This window comes from Cyanistes caeruleus, chromosome 20 (genome assembly GCF_971803275.1).
Source record: "Cyanistes caeruleus chromosome 20, bCyaCae1.hap1.1, whole genome shotgun sequence".
Classification (NCBI taxonomy): Eukaryota; Metazoa; Chordata; class Aves; order Passeriformes; family Paridae; genus Cyanistes; species Cyanistes caeruleus.
Window position 1 is genome coordinate 4,535,079 of NC_141720.1, and position 14,733 is coordinate 4,549,811.

General features: G+C 58.4%; 1 protein-coding gene and 1 long non-coding RNA gene across 7 annotated transcripts in view; one reads left to right on the forward strand and one right to left on the reverse strand.

The window, feature by feature from the left end:
- Positions 1 to 11: 11 nt before the first annotated feature.
- SH2D3C (SH2 domain containing 3C) overlaps positions 12 to 14,733 on the forward strand; it is a 24,093-nt gene continuing 9,371 nt past the window's right edge. For 2 of the 6 annotated variants that reach the window (XM_086857943.1, XM_086857944.1), the window contains exon 1: positions 8,716 to 11,393. In XM_086857943.1, coding sequence (XP_086714069.1) covers positions 10,935 to 11,393 — 459 coding nt within the window. In that variant the 5' untranslated portion in view covers positions 8,716 to 10,934. Of the gene's footprint in view, positions 134 to 1,936; positions 2,701 to 3,556; positions 3,831 to 7,150; positions 7,191 to 8,715; positions 11,394 to 14,733 lie in introns of those variants that run through there. The other 4 variants (XM_023938116.2, XM_023938115.2, XM_023938117.2 and 1 more) reach the window with 4 other exon arrangements.
- The window catches only part of LOC111936959 (uncharacterized), a 22,995-nt gene continuing 15,370 nt past the window's right edge, over positions 7,109 to 14,733 (reverse strand). The window contains exon 4 of the long non-coding RNA XR_015278129.1: positions 7,109 to 7,254. This is a non-coding gene — a long non-coding RNA (uncharacterized LOC111936959). The remainder of the gene's footprint in view (positions 7,255 to 14,733) is intronic.

Genomic DNA, 14,733 nt, shown 5'->3' on the forward strand with positions numbered 1-14,733 from the left:
GCGGGGGGGCAGGAAGGGAGGAGCGGGCAGGGAAGGGCTTCACAGTTAAATACTTGTCCCTCTCCGTCCCCACTGCCTCCAACCAGCACGGTCATGGCCGAGGGCCAGAAACGAGGGGGCTTCAAGAAATTCAGTAAGTGGCCATGGGACAGGGTGAGTGGGCAATGGGGTGCTCACCTGGACATCTCGGTGGGTAGGAGGATGTGTGAGAGTTAGTGTGAGTGTGTGCTCACACGCTCCCTGGGTCATCCCATCCAGGGATGTTTGGAGCTGTGACAGGCTCTGCTCTTGTTAGGAATCTCACTGGGGTGAGGGGCTTTGGGGGTTTCCATCCACAGGGCTGGGTGCTGGCTCAGGAGCTGGGTGCTGGGGCTGGGACCAGTCTGCTGCAGCCCAGCCCTGTGCTGGATGATGGGATGTGACCAGAGGGATGCACAGCGAGGTTTGGGGGTCTTCACTCCTTAAATCACAGCCTTCAGGTTGCATGGCTGGGGTATCAGCTGGTGCTGGGGATTAGGGGTGGCTAGGACCCTCACCCCAGGGTGCTTCTGCAGCACGGGGACAGGGGTGACACAGAGGAGCTGGGGAGGGAGCCTGGGAATGGATTCCCACCGGCTCTTCTGGGAGGAAGTGCTCGATACCCACCGGGAGCGAGCTCTGCACTTTCTCACAGACCTCGGCTTTCCCCCAGAGCCCTGGGGGGAGGCTGCCGTGGCCTTCACCCCATTCCCAGAGCTGGGCTGTGCTGTCTTGCATTCCTGCCGCAGGGCCGGCGCCAGACGGGGGCCAGTCCCTCTGCTCCCCCGGGACCCCTCCACTGGCCAAACCCACGGCCCCATCCCAGCTGGGATTTTTCTTTGTAGTAGAGTGGTGGGGAAAATCCCCAGTGCTGCCTTTTCCACCGAGCAGCAGTCCCAGGAGCAGCAGGTAGCAGAAGATGCTTGGACTTCAAGGAGATGTTTAGCACAAGGTAGTTTTGCCTCTGACTGCACTCAGGCCACAAGATTTCTGCCTTGCAGAGGGGCTTTTGGGATGCAGCCCCTTCACCCTGTCCAGCTGCAGGGATGCCCCACAGAGCCCATGGATGCCCGCTGGAGGTGGGAATCCGAGGGCCGAGCAGCCCCGGACACCCAGGTCCTTGCTCAGCACTTCTGCAACGTGTTGCTTCCTGCCCCAGCAAATCTGCCGTGCTTTGCAGAGCTCCACGGCATCATCAACATTGCAAAACCCGCAGTGGCACCCACTGGGGCACTCGGGGCCGGCAAGGAAGCACTGCTCAACAGCACTGCAGCCACAGGCTGGCCCATTCTGTGTACCAGCACCGGCACCGGCACCATCCAAGGCTGCACTGCAGTGACACACAGAGCTGAGCTGGGGCTGAGGTGTGAAATGCAAAGCCGCCCGCTGGAGTTATAAATATTTCTCCGGCGAACACATTTGTGCTCAGCACTTGCAGGTGGCAGCTGGAGCTGGCGAGGGGCCGGGTGAGGAAGTGGGGAGGTTATCTCCCGCCCGCAGCAGCGCCCATAGCTGGTTCCCACTCCACCGTGCTGGCAAGACATGCACATGTGGGCAGGTCACATGCGTCCAGGACCCGCATTCCCTGGGGAGATGCCGTGTGTCCCATTCTTGCATCCTGCAGGGCTGCCCTGAGGCTGTGGGGATGGGCACACCCAGAGTCCCCCAGAGGAAGTAGGCAGGAAGAAATAATTTCTAGAGTTGCCTGCTCATCAGGGTTGGGTTTTTTCTTCACCCCTCAGCAGAGGTGGGAAGATGCAGCCGCTAGATTTGCCAGGGCACAGGAGACTTCTGCTTCCCGAGGTTCCCAGGTACCCAGCAGAGATGCCTCAAACATAAAGCATCATATACACCCCAGACCACAGGGATGTTGTGCCAAGCTGGGACTGTTGATGTGGGTGTAACAGGGTTACAACAGCCTGCATAGTGCCCCATGCCCAGCCCAACCCAGGACCAGGGGCTCTGGGACCCCACACCATCACACCATGCCAACAGTAACTCCACACTCATCCTTCCTTTCTCCTTGCCAGAATTTTTCAAGTTCAAAGGCTTTGGGAGCCTGAGCAGCATTCCCCGCACCTTCACCTTCCGGCGTGTCTCTGTGGTCCCCAGCTCACCTGAGAGTCTCAGGCCACATCTCCAGCCTCCCCATGGCTTCCTGGGAGACCCATTTGACAGCACCCAGGATGATCTCAACACCGTGCCCAAGAGCCCTGGCCCCTACGCCCAGTCATCGAACATGTACTCCCACATGGGCACCATGCCCAGGGTGAATCTGGGCAAGGCAGGGAAGAGCATGGGCAAAGACAAGAGTAGCCACAACTGCTGGGAGAAAGGGACTCCCAAGTACAAAACCTCCCAGACAGCCCTGCTCCCCAGCCTCAAGTGCCCTGAGGTGTCCAGCACACCTGGCCCTGGCACAGACTCACCCTTGGCTGTTGGACAAGCAGAGCAGGAGGAGGAAGAAGCTGAACCTGGGGACACCCTGGAGGGAGCAATGGCCAGGACAGACCAGGAGCCTGTGGAAAATGTCTCCTGCCCTAGGACACAGACACCGAGCTCCAGCCCAGCTCCAAACCCCAGCCAAACCACAAGCCCTGACGCAGCAGCTGGAGCAGAGACCACTGCTGGGGATCTGCTGGAAAAGGGACAAGAACATCCTGACAAGATCTCCCCAGACAGGTATAGCCCTTGAGGTTTGCTCAGCCTTCTGCTAAGACCCCTCTTTTCCCCCTCCAGGGCAAGAGGAGGGGGTTGGGACAAGCCAGGGTCACTGCAATGTCCCCCCGTGCCCACGGTGCCAGCGGGATGCACCTGGCCGGTGGGACAGCACAGCTGGAGCATGGTCAGGTCAGCGGCTCCATGGGAACGAAGTTTCCTGTGGGATTTCTGCTCCCTCCTGTTTCCGGACGGGGTGGAAACATCTCGCAGCCCCGCTCTGCCCCGGCATCTCTTTGTCCTGCGGCGGCTGCGTTCCAGCACCAGGATGTGCTGCTGCGGAGAGCTCACATCATCTCTGTTACAGCCTCCTCCGCCTCTCACTCTCCTTTCCACCCCCTCTGTCCTCTCGCCCTCTGCCGAGCAGCACTGCCTCTCCCAAAGCACAGGGGCAAATCCTGAAACCAGACGCTCTGTCCGCATTTCATCACCTGCCAGTAAACCCCCACTCTGGGCACAAACCCCCGCCAACTCCAGGCACAATCTCCCCCTCCGGGGGAATTTGGAAGTTCAGCCTTCTGAGATGACGGATGGATTTTTTGGAGGGCTTTGACCGCAGAATCAGACAGAGGGATTTTTGTCCCCCAGCCCCATAGCATCTGGGCAAAAGGGGCCAAATGCGACGCCAGCCCAGCAGGGTGTGCGAGACTGGGGACACAGGCAAAAGCGACTCCAAATTTCTCACGCAAACACTTCTCCCCCTTTCCCTGGCCTGACTCTCCTCTGTCTGCACTCAAGTGGCCCCTGGTGTCCCTGTTCCCTCTGCACCGCCCCGGAGCCGGGGGCTCCTTTTCCTGGCACTGAGCGTTCGGGAGGTCCGGGAGCGGGGTGAGAAGGAGAAATTCGTGCCGGCGGTGGGAGCCGGGCTGTGCCGGCCACACATTCCTGCCGGCCCGAAGGGTGGGCCGAAGGAGGGCTGGGACGGGAAGGAGGAGGGTCCGCCACCGCCTTGCGCGCCCCCAAGTCCCGACGCTCAGTGCAAGGCGGGAGAGCGCGGGAGAGCTTCTCGCCATCCCGGAGCACAGGCGCTTGCTGGATCCCGCGGGGCCGATGACAGCGCTGGGCAGGAGGTTTCCCACCCTGGGACAGGGCAGGTAAGGGGTCCTGGCCCCCCGGCCACCCCTCGCACCCCGCCGCAGCGGAGAGGATGGGGAGGGAGAGGCCGGGAAGGGGCTTTGCGTGGGGAAGGCGCAAAACTTCGACGCAGATGCCGGAGCGGAGCCGCTGCTCGGGTGCCGAGGCCCCCAGCCCGTGGTGGTGTTTTCCTCAAGGAAAGCTGCTGAAACCACAGCAGACCCAGCGCCAGGGGCCGCAGCCAGCTCGGGGGACCGGGGCCTCGGAGGTGTGGGGGGCTGGTGGTGCTGCCACATCCTTCGGTGAGCACAGAGCCCCAGCAGTGGCAGAGTCCTCGAGGAGGGTGCAGAGGGCTCACCCAGACCCTCTGTCTCCCAGAAATTACTTTGATCCCAAGTCAGTGTGGCTGGGAGCCAAGCAGGACATGGGTGGGTCATGTGGGTGCCATGAATCTGGGGAGTGGGTTCCCAAAAATTTGGGGGCCAAATGCTCTTTTTGCATCCTGTGGGGCTTCCCCGATGATGGGTGTAGCCTTGCTGCTTGCTAGGGAAACTGAGGCACGACAGTGACCAGAGCAGGGTAATTTCTGCTCCTCCACACTCTAACCTGGAGCCTCTGCCACAGCCCCTGGCTCAGGGAGCAGCCGTCTGCCAGAGCCATCCCAAGGCCAGGCCCTGCTGTGGGGCGGGTGGGAGGAAGTGGGACCGGGATAATGCTGCGTCCCAGCCCTTCCTCCTGTGCAGGCACATCCCTGGGGATGGGGACAGTCTGTTCCTGCCAGGCCATGGCAGCAGCATGTCCCCTGGGCGGGCAAATAAATATGGCCCTGGGGCACGTTTCCACCTGCCCCTCTGGAATATTTCTGGTAAGGACAGTCCCCAAGACAGGGTGGGCTGAGGATGCTCTTAGGCAGGAGGGCTTCCCCAGAATCAGGCCTGTGACGGGGGAAATTGTGCTGCTGTGGGACAGGGAGTGGCACCCAGCCTGTGGAGCTGCTCAGAGCAAGGCGGTGGCTGTGACTCCAGCAGAGACACGCTGACTAACGGGAGATGACCGCTGGCAGGTCACAGATGACCGCTGGCAGGTCACAGGCCGGACGTGACTCGGTTTCCCTGTGCGCACGGCCGTGCGTGAGGGACGGGAAACGCTGCTTCCCGCAGGCACTGCCTGACACTCCCTGCAGACCCCTCTGGCAGCACTGCTTGCCAAAAGCTCCCTGGAGGCAGCTCTGCAGAGGGGGAAACTGAGGCACAAGGGTACAGCCTGTGCCAGTGTCCCAAGGAAAGCAGAGCCTAGGCTTCAAACCAGGGCTGGACCCACAGGATCCTCCTGGACTGTTCCCAGCAGCCAGCCTGGAGCTTGGCACATTTGCAAGTCATAGTGATGCCTTCCCGAGCCCAAAGGGAGCAGGCTCCCCACCGACCCCCCACTCCCCAATACCACTGCTGTAGCTCTGGGTCCCAGCAGCTCAGCCACGGCCGCACTCCAAAGGCAGCCCTGGAATTTCTCCCAGGCGCTCATCTGCCCCCAAAAATGCCGTTTCCTCCAGGAATGTGCAGAACCAGGGGGGCTGCGGTCCCAGCTGCTGCCCTTCCCCGGCACAGGGGCCTCTCCTGCCTGGGCCCTCGCTGTGTCTCCCAGCTGCTCCCATGCTCCCGACTTCCTGCCCAGAGGCCCCCCGTCCTCCTGCCGGCTTTTCTCACGGCTCTCGCAGCACCAGGCGGCTCTGCGGCGTGTGAAGGGCAAACAGGCTGGAGAGGCAGCGCCGGGGTGGGCAGGCAGCCCACAGCTGCCCAGGGGAGTCTGCATCTATCCTCGCTCCCAAATGCTCCGCTATTTTCTTCACCTCCAAAAAATATAGGCTTGATTGCCAGCCCCCTTTCCCCCTCCAAAGCTGGACACCAGGGGATGCGGTTTCTGCAGTGTGGGCTTGGAGAATGACAGAATTGCAAAGGTTGGAAAATACCACTAAGATTGAGTCCAAACGTCAACCCGGGCCTCCTATGTTCACCATTAACCGTGTCCTTAAATGCCGTGTGTTGAGGCACAGGAAACGCCTCCCGCAGGCACTGCCTGACACTCCCTGCAGACCCCTCTGGCAGCACTGACAGCCAAAGCTTCCCTAGAGGCAGCTCTACAGAAGGGGAAACTGAGGCACGAGATGCCCATCCATGTTTTTTAAAGACTTCCAAGGATTCCAGAACTGGACATTACAAAGGCCTCCTGTAGACTCTGTGACAACACGCTGTAACGCCATGGGGGATGTCCAGTAGAAAAATGTCTGGCAGTGGTTGCCTCTGCTATCCCTGTTTCCCTATGGGGAGACCACCAGGCACCACCTTCAACCTGGAGAGAGCCCACAGAGGAGGAATTTGGCTCCCCAGGGTTGCTACCAGTGCTGGTCTCACAGAGAAGTTGTGTGCAGGACCCTCAGCAGTTCTCAGTATGTGTCTGATGAGGTGGCTCCTGTCAGGGAGGGGACATCCCAGGTCTACGATGACCTTGGATTTGGTTATTCCTTAGTTGCAGCTGCCTGTCCTGGTGTGGCAGCCTGACACTCCCAGGCCCCTGCTGCTGCCTTGTGCTCAGTTAAGCAACCTTGGCAAACAGCGGGATGTCCATACTGAAGCTTGGCACTGGGGAGGCAGCAGGTTCTGGATTCTGTTTAAAGACATCTGGTTTATTGTATTTGGTTCTGAAAGATGAGACCTCAAGGCAGCACATCCCAGCTCAGGCTGTTACAGACTCTCTTCTTTGGAAATCTCTGTTGTTCCCCTGAGACTTCTCCATATGGACACATACCTGGACCATGAGCATGAAAAGCAGTCGCAGTCAGGACATTAGGCCTAGCTTTGGTAGGATTTGAATTCTGTAGGGTTGCACAAAGCCATAAAGTCAAAAATGCTTTTCTGGTTGGCATATTCCAACAGCTGCCTACTGGGAATGCAGCTCTGCCAGGGAACAGCAGACAGGGCCCCCCACCTTGACAGGTATCCCCCAGCACTGTGACCTGCGGGGACCCCAGCCTGGCTGCTGAGTCTCCCTGGTTCAGCTCACACCGTCCCAAGCCGATTTGGGGCAAGATCCTCTAAAAAGGCCTCATTCTCCCCTGATCGCATTAGGGAGGATAAGCCCTGTGCTGAGAGTGGGCACGGAGCAGGCAGGAACAGTGCTGAGCCCCTGGGAACCTCTCCCAGAACCATGGCCATGCTCTTGGCACTGTGGCAAGAAAAGGGGCACAGACCCCAGCTCCCCCGGTTGTGCCACCACTGCCTTCAACCTGAATGTCACAACTTACTGCCTTTAACTTACATATTTTTATTGTTCCTCTTCCTTTCAGCCACCATGATGGCCTGGAGTCTGGCAGTGAATACGTGAAGGTAAGACACAGAGCGTGATCACAGCCTGGGTGCCAGAGGTGGAGAGGGGATGGTGGCCCTGGAACTGTCCAAGCAAGCTGCTCAGTTCGGCACCCCTCCTCCCCTCTGGGCTCTCTTTTTGGCCCTGGAAGATATTTCTGGCAAGGGCAGGGGAGGCAGAGGACACACAAACCCTACGTGGTCGCCTCAATGCTGTTCCCACAGGAGCTGCTTGCGTTTCATGTTCCCAGATACTTGTGAACGCCCACAGACACAGCCTCCTCCCTCCGCCCCCACGTAAAAAAAACTGAAGGGTTTGAGCCACTTTCGTGGCTGTCACATGAAAGTTGGTGTAAATCTCTCCAAATCTTTTGCTTATCCTCCAGCAAACTATTAACATTCCTGAGGACTCTTCATGTCTGGCCAGAAATTCATTAGTGAGGCGCCTGGCTCTAGAGGAGAGCGGCCCTTTTGCAGGAGGCTGCTGGCATGGTGGGCACTGGGCAGGCACAGAGGAGTGGTGGCAGGGGTGCTGTGAGGTTTGGGCACAGAGCACTGAAACCCACTGAAGTGAGAGTGTGGTCACTGCCATGCCATGGCCTTTGGGGTGTTTGTTTAATGAAAGTTGGAGCTCCCTGAGCCCAGTTGTCCAGTGGGGATCTAATCTAGTCTGCCACTGGACAGATGGACTTGTTGAGAAGTGACTTGAGGTGCCCAGCCTGGGTGGTCTTAATTAGCACAGATCCCTGCACCTTCAACTTTTGGATTTGGGGCTCATGGTGGTGGCTGTAGCCAACATGGAAATGTGGGAACCCCCTGTGGCAGCACCAACTGGCAAGCCTGGGAGAAAGCTGGACCCTGAGCTCATCTGCTGCTTCCAACAGGCGTCACCTCCCTGCACATCCATCCCTGGGGCTAATGAGGACCCCACATGCTGAGTCTGGCAACTGGCAGCCTCTGGGCACTGGGGTCAGATGAGGTTTTTGACGTGTAGCAGAGTGATCCCGCGGGTGGGATGTTCTCCTCTCTGCGCCCTTAAGCCATGTGGGACTGGCATAATGGGAGCTCACAGGGCTGGGAGTGGGATGTGTGCCAGGATAACAAAGCTCTGACTGGGCGTATTAGGTCTGGCTGTGATGTAGTTCATTTTCCCCTGCAAAGCCAGTACACTGGCCTCTGCAGGGAAGGGCCCTGGTATGGGGACCTCAAGATGTGCAGAGAAACTCCTGCTCCTGTGAAAGCAAGGAGGAGTGAGGAGAGGAACAGAATAGTTTGGGATGTTTTCCCTGGCACTGTCAGTGTGTGCACCCAGAGATGGACACATTTTATGGATCATGATTTAATAGACTAAAACAATACAGGTGGGGAGCAATGGATATGGCTCTCCCTTTTGGATCAAGTACTTTTTGGTGAGCTGGGAAAATTCCCTACCATCCAGTCAGATCCCAGACCCGAGCTATTTGGCCTTTATTTCTCATCCATCCCCATGGTGTCCAGAAACAGCCCAGGGGCTGTGATTTATACAGCTCTTCCCTTTGGTCAGAGAAGCAACTGATGGCTGCAGTGACAGCAGCTATTTTAGTCAAATAAGTAATTATCTGGAGTGTGAGTGACCGGAATGACAGGGACAATCCAGCTGATTGCAGGCACTGTGCCTGGCTGGCAGCCTGTGCAGCTGCAGGGGGCTCAGCACCCAGCAGTGTCCAGCCCCAGGTCCTGCAGAATTTAAGGTGGGAAAGAGGCTGATGTCCCTGCCTTTGGAGCAAGGGAGGATGGGGCTGGGGTCTGCCACTGGTTAGTGCAGCTGGGAGGGAAACAAGCAAAGGGTAAACACTGGTGAGGGATGAGCAAAGGAAAGACAGGAAGAAGAGCTGGTGAAGGAGAGAATCAGGAAGAGGGAGAGGATGTGTTGCAAAACCCTCATGTGCAAAGGCTGACAGGCAGGTCTGTGTCCACGTGTGCACCAAGGATCTGCCAAACATCAGCTTTTGAGCTTTGGCTGCAAAACAGCCAGGGCTGGTTCTCTTGTCACCTGATTCAACTGGGAGCTAGAGAGGGTTGGAAAGCCAGGATCAATAGGCACTTGGCAATTAATGTGCTTTAATAACAGCCTAAGGGCTGGTATTTCCAAGCTGCCTGGGGATCTGCACATCCAGCTGTCTATTTCAACATCCCAGCCACCCCAGCTTTGGCCTTTGTGCAGGTGAAGGAGCTGCAGAAAAATGTTACCCTTCAAGAGAGCATCAACCAGTAAAGCTGTCACACATCCTCTGAGAGCTCAGTCAGGGATTTTCAGCCTCCCTGTGAGGAGGGGCAGCACAGTCACAGCTGGAGAATTTCACCCTGCAGCACCCTGTGAGGCTCCTGCTCAGTTGTTGGTGAAAGCCTCAATAGGAAACCATGGATCCCATCACAGGGGAGAAACCCTGGCAGGAGGATGATTCACCATCACATCTTTTTGGAGCAGCATGTCCCTGCACAGTGCCATCTGCTCTGTTCCTCAGCCCCAGGCAGGAGACGAGGAGAGTCCATGCTCCCTGCCCGTGCTGGTGGGGCTGGAGGCACCCATGGGACCCGTGGGACCTGCTGCCCCATGTTCCCTGCCTGCAGGCTGTGTGCTGCCACCAGTTCTCCCATGCCTCAGCCCTATCCTGCTGTTCAGTGGTGCTGCTCTCCTGTCTCCTCTCTCCCCTGAAAAACCATGGGCAGAGTGAGAGCCCGGCCAGCGCCTCTGAGCTCTTTGTTCTGCGCGGAAGAGCTGCTTGCTCAAGCAGGGACCTATATCTCATCAGCCTCAGATGCTGTCTCCTTGCCTGGTAATGTAAGGGGCTCGTTTGAATTAATTAGCAGGAAGGCTGCAGGGTTCTGTGGTCGGTGGCAGCAGGAATACCTCTCTGAGGTCACAGCAGTGCCTGGGGCTCCTTGGTCCGGGACACGCTTTGCTGATGGGAGGGTGAAGCCCCCAGTTAACAAAGGGCAGCCAAATCCCGGCCGTGCAGGGCAGGACAGATGTGGAGGGAGAACAGCAAGGTGTAGGTCCCTGTCACTGCCAGGGCTGGGGGGGTCCCTGCCTGTCTCCAGCACAGAGCAGCTGCTGGCAGTGGGTTCAGGCAGGGGTTTGGGGGATTTATTCAAGAGTCAAGGCTGGAGCAATGCTTTGAGTCATCAGTGCTGCCTTGCACATCCCATACGTGATACTGTGGCCTTAATTAAACTGAAGCAGAGCCTTAATTAAACACAAGTCAGAGACAGCCTACACAGGAAACAGGCAGCTGGCTCCCCGCCATGTGAGGTGGGCATTGGTGTATCCCCCAGAAAGGTATCACCCTGTGGGGGTGAAGGAAGACAGGATGGGCAAGAGGGGACAAGGCTGCCCCTGACCCATGGGCATCACTGGGGAGAGCAGGCAGATTTGGGATGGGGAGAAAAGGGGTGCTGGATCCCCTCAGGATGTCTGATCCCTTCAGAGGAGCCAGTTTCTCTCAGAGCACCGGCAGCCAGGGGTGCTGTTTCCCCTCGGGGGTGTCTGTTCCCCTCTCTGGAGCTGAGTCACCTCAGAGGAACAAGTCCCACTCAGGGCACGGGCAGCCGGGGTGCCGGTTCCCTTCAGGGATGCCCGACACCCTCCGAGGTGCCGGCTCTCTTCAAGGCACAGGCAGCCGGGGTGCTGATGCCCTCCGGGATGCTGCTACCCTTTGCAGATAGGACTGCGGGTTCCCTCCAGGGGTGCCTGATCCCCACGGGGATGCCTGTTCCCTTTGCGACATGGGAGTGCCGGTTCCTCTCGGAGGAGCTGGTTCCCAGTTCCCCTCAGAGCACCGGCAGCCGGGGTGTCCGATCCCCTCAGGGATGCTGGTTCCCCTTGTGGCATGGCAGCCTAGGTTCCCCTCGGCGGTTCCCGGTTCTCCCGCAGGGCGCGGGCAGCCGCGGTACCGCTTCCCCCGAGGTGCCGCTTCCTCGGTTCCCCGGAGCCGGGGCGGCCCCCAGGGGCGGGCCGGGGCGGAGCTGCCGCACCGTGCCCGCCCCTCGCAGCCGACAAGGGATGAGGTAATCGGGGAAGCGGCTGAAATTGAAGCCCGGCGGCGGCGGAGGCAGCGGCGGTGCAGCCCGGGCCGGGGCAGCCCCCGCCGGGCGCGCCGCGCCATGACGGAGCGGTGCAGCCTGTGGAGCGCCCTGTCCGCGGCCGCCTGCTGCTTCTACCGCGGCTCCTTCATGCAGGTGCAGGTGAGCAGCGGCGGCGGTGGGACCGCACCGGCTGCCCTGCGCTCGGCGCGGGGCTCCCGTGGTGCCGCCGGGCAGCCGCACGCGTGGGGAAGGCGGCGGGGGCGGTGGGAAGGGAAGCGTACGGGGGACCCCCGGCCACGCAAGTCGCCGGGGGCTGTTTTGAACCTCGGGTGCAGCGCTGGAGAGCGGGGGAGCCTCCCCGGGGAGCCCTGCGGTACCCCCGCTCACACGAAGCTGGTGCGGGCAGCGCGCCGGCCGCGCTCAATGAGGCGGCAGCGAGCGCGGGGTGAGCCGAGCACAGGGTCGGGGGGCAGAGCTGGGTCCCCCTGCAGCCAGGGACACGCAGCCAAAGCCACCACATCTCCCCAGACCAGCGCTTTGACAGGCAGAAAAGTCTGCAGGGAGCCCTCACCTGCAGCAGACCTCATGAAGGGAAGCATTTAGCGTCCCCAAAAGGCGGCATGTGCCCGGAGCATCACTGAGCATGGGAGGGAGATCGAGCCCAGATGAACACGCAGCTTCTTGGCCCGGGTCTCCATCTCTGTGCTGCACTGCACAGATCTGAGTGGTGGGAGAAAGCTGGGATCCATCTGTCACCTGTCCTGTGGTGGTTCCAGCGCTGCCACTGTCTGGGCACGAGCCTAGGTGTCCTATTTTTGGACTCTGGCATTCACACAAGAGGGACATGGTGCTAAGAATTGTTTCCCTCATTTACTGAGTTTGTGAGCAAAGGTGTTTAGGACTGCAGGAACCAAGCAGTCTCTGGTCTGAAGCATGAGCTGTAGTATACTGCAAGTTAGAAGGGAGCCGGCAGCCAAGGAAGCTGGCAGTCTTATTCAGTGCTCCTGCTGAGCGAGGTAGGTGCTGAGCTTTAGAGATTATTCTGGCTAAGACAGAGCCCAGAAGCAGCATTTCAAGTCTTGTCATGATTGCGGCTGATCTCAGCGCAAAGCCGGGGATTTTGATTGCTGGTGGGAGTGAAGAGGGAAAAGCAGCAGAGCTTTTTCCAGTTGTCCAAAGGCCACTGAGCAACACAGGGACATGCCCTTGGGCTGCACATTGCAGGGGGTGAGCGGGTGCTTTCAGCCAGCTGCTGCCAGAACAAGGGAGGGACAGGTGAGCATCTGGCTCTCTTTGTGGGGATGAGAGAAGAGATGAAGGGCACTCCATCCCAACCCCAGAAAGAGTTAAAAGTGAAGCCCTAAGTGCTCACCTGGCTCTGCCAGATCTTTCACCATCTATTTGTGTCCAAGCGTGCCCAGCAAACACACACTGAAGTCCCCATGAATGACTGGAGCACTTCCAGCTGACAGCCGCATCCCTGCTCACCGCCAATGGCGGTGCACCCAGCCTGGGAAGCACTGACATCATTTCTGGCCAATAGCAGCTCCGAAAAGGGATGCAGCAGCAGCCGCTGCCGCCGTCTTGGAGTGAGATAAGTAATATATAGATGGATGGAAATATGTGTATACACACACACACCATCACTGCATTGGAGACTTGCTCCCCTGGGGTAGCAGTAGCAGCATATGCCACCACCCTGCCACACAGCCTGGGGTGTTTGTCCCACCTTAGAGCACCCAGATGTTCCTGGCCATCAACTCCAGCTGCACCCCACCCCTGCCAGTAAGATAGAATTGCTCCAGAGCTCCACAAAGGAGCACGGGCAAAGGGAGAGGACACCATGAGGGTAGCTGAGACTAGTCCTAAGAAGGGCTTTGAACTCTGAAAAATATCTTGAGCCAAGATCTGCCTTCAGTGGTGACTAATGGAGATGTGACATAACCAAGAGATGCCTTCATCTTGGGGTGGGCAGATAGGCTGATGCCTTCTCAGAGGCCATTTAGGTTCCTAGACTCATTGCAAGAGAGGACAGAGGAACAAGTGATTTCTTTTCCATATGGATATCAAGATCAGCAGGATAGACTGGCTCACAGCGGGACATGCAGACTGAGAGCAAGCCCATAACAACCTGGGGATTGTTTGTGATGGGATTTTTCTCATGGTCGTGCAGGGTGGAGTAACCATTTCTGGGTGGTGCCTGGACTGGTAAGTGCAGCAGTCCTGCATCAGGCAGAATGATTCTTGGGTTTGCCATGATGCTCAACAAGGATGTTTGCTCCAAAATATATCACTGAAGTAGCCCATTGCCAGGTGTGGAGGTAGCAGAGAAGACCCCCTCATACAAGTCTGTGGCTTTCCCCAGACACCTGTTCCCAATGGCTTGTTACTCCATTTCCTCACAATTCTGCTTCCCAGGCCCCAGAGCCAGAACAGGGATGGAGAACTCCAGAAGGGGTTGGGATTTCCCTAGAGAGGGTCCCAGCACAGGGTAGGCAGCATGAGCAAGAAGGAGAACAGATGTGCTTGGTGCCTTGAGGTTAGTCAGATGTTATCAGCAGGGTGGGGTATGAGTACACCTTGCTCTCCAAGCTGACTTCATCCTCATGCAACTCCTCCAGGTTGGGAGGAGAGAGCAGGAAAGCAGAATGGAAATCACTCCAGTTTCATAAGATTACCTCTGCAAGGATAGCAAGCCAAATGCCAGCCTTTGAAGCTCTCGTTGGAGCAGGCAGAGTGACAGCCAATTTTAAACACACCACAGGCATCAGCACCCTCCATCCCTGCAGCTCTTGCCCTCCCACTACCAGTTCCAGTCCTTGCCACTTATCTGGGAAACGCTTCATCAAGAAAGCAGCACAGAGAGTCAGGGAAGCAGGCAGGGATGGAGAGCCTCAAGAATTGCTTTCTCATGGCAGCTGCCCCATTGTATGGCTGCTCCAGAGGATTCCCCAGCCCCAGGACTGTGAAACAGCTCATTGGGGCACTCTCTCCATCTGAGCCAGCTTGGCTGCTGGTTGGGATTCCTCAAGCAAAGCTTGGCATCATCTCTGGCAGATTTTGAGCTGGTTTGTCTGGTATGGCTGGTTTGGAGAACCACGCTAATCCCCATTTCTTCCTGCTCAGCTGGAAGATGCCTTAGGGTTCTTCATGCTGGAGCCCAGCACCATGCACTCCAGCCAGATGCTAACGGGAGTCCAGGTTTTTCCCCACACCACACTAGTATGCAAGACCTCACACGAGGCTGTGCATCTTTAGACGTTCCCTTGGCACGGCCGAGAGCACCAAGCGATGCCCTTTCAGTGCGGCGCTCAGACATCCGCTCACACACTCCTGACAGCGCCCGGCTGGCCTGCGCCGCCTCGCCAGGCCGTGCCATGCCAGGCCTTGCCAGCTCCTCGGCACCTGGCCAGCTGGCAGCCTGCGAGCCGGGCTCCTCTGAGACATGCTCCCAACGGAGCAGGGGAAACTGGAGCGGTGCTGAAGGGCTCAGGAGGAA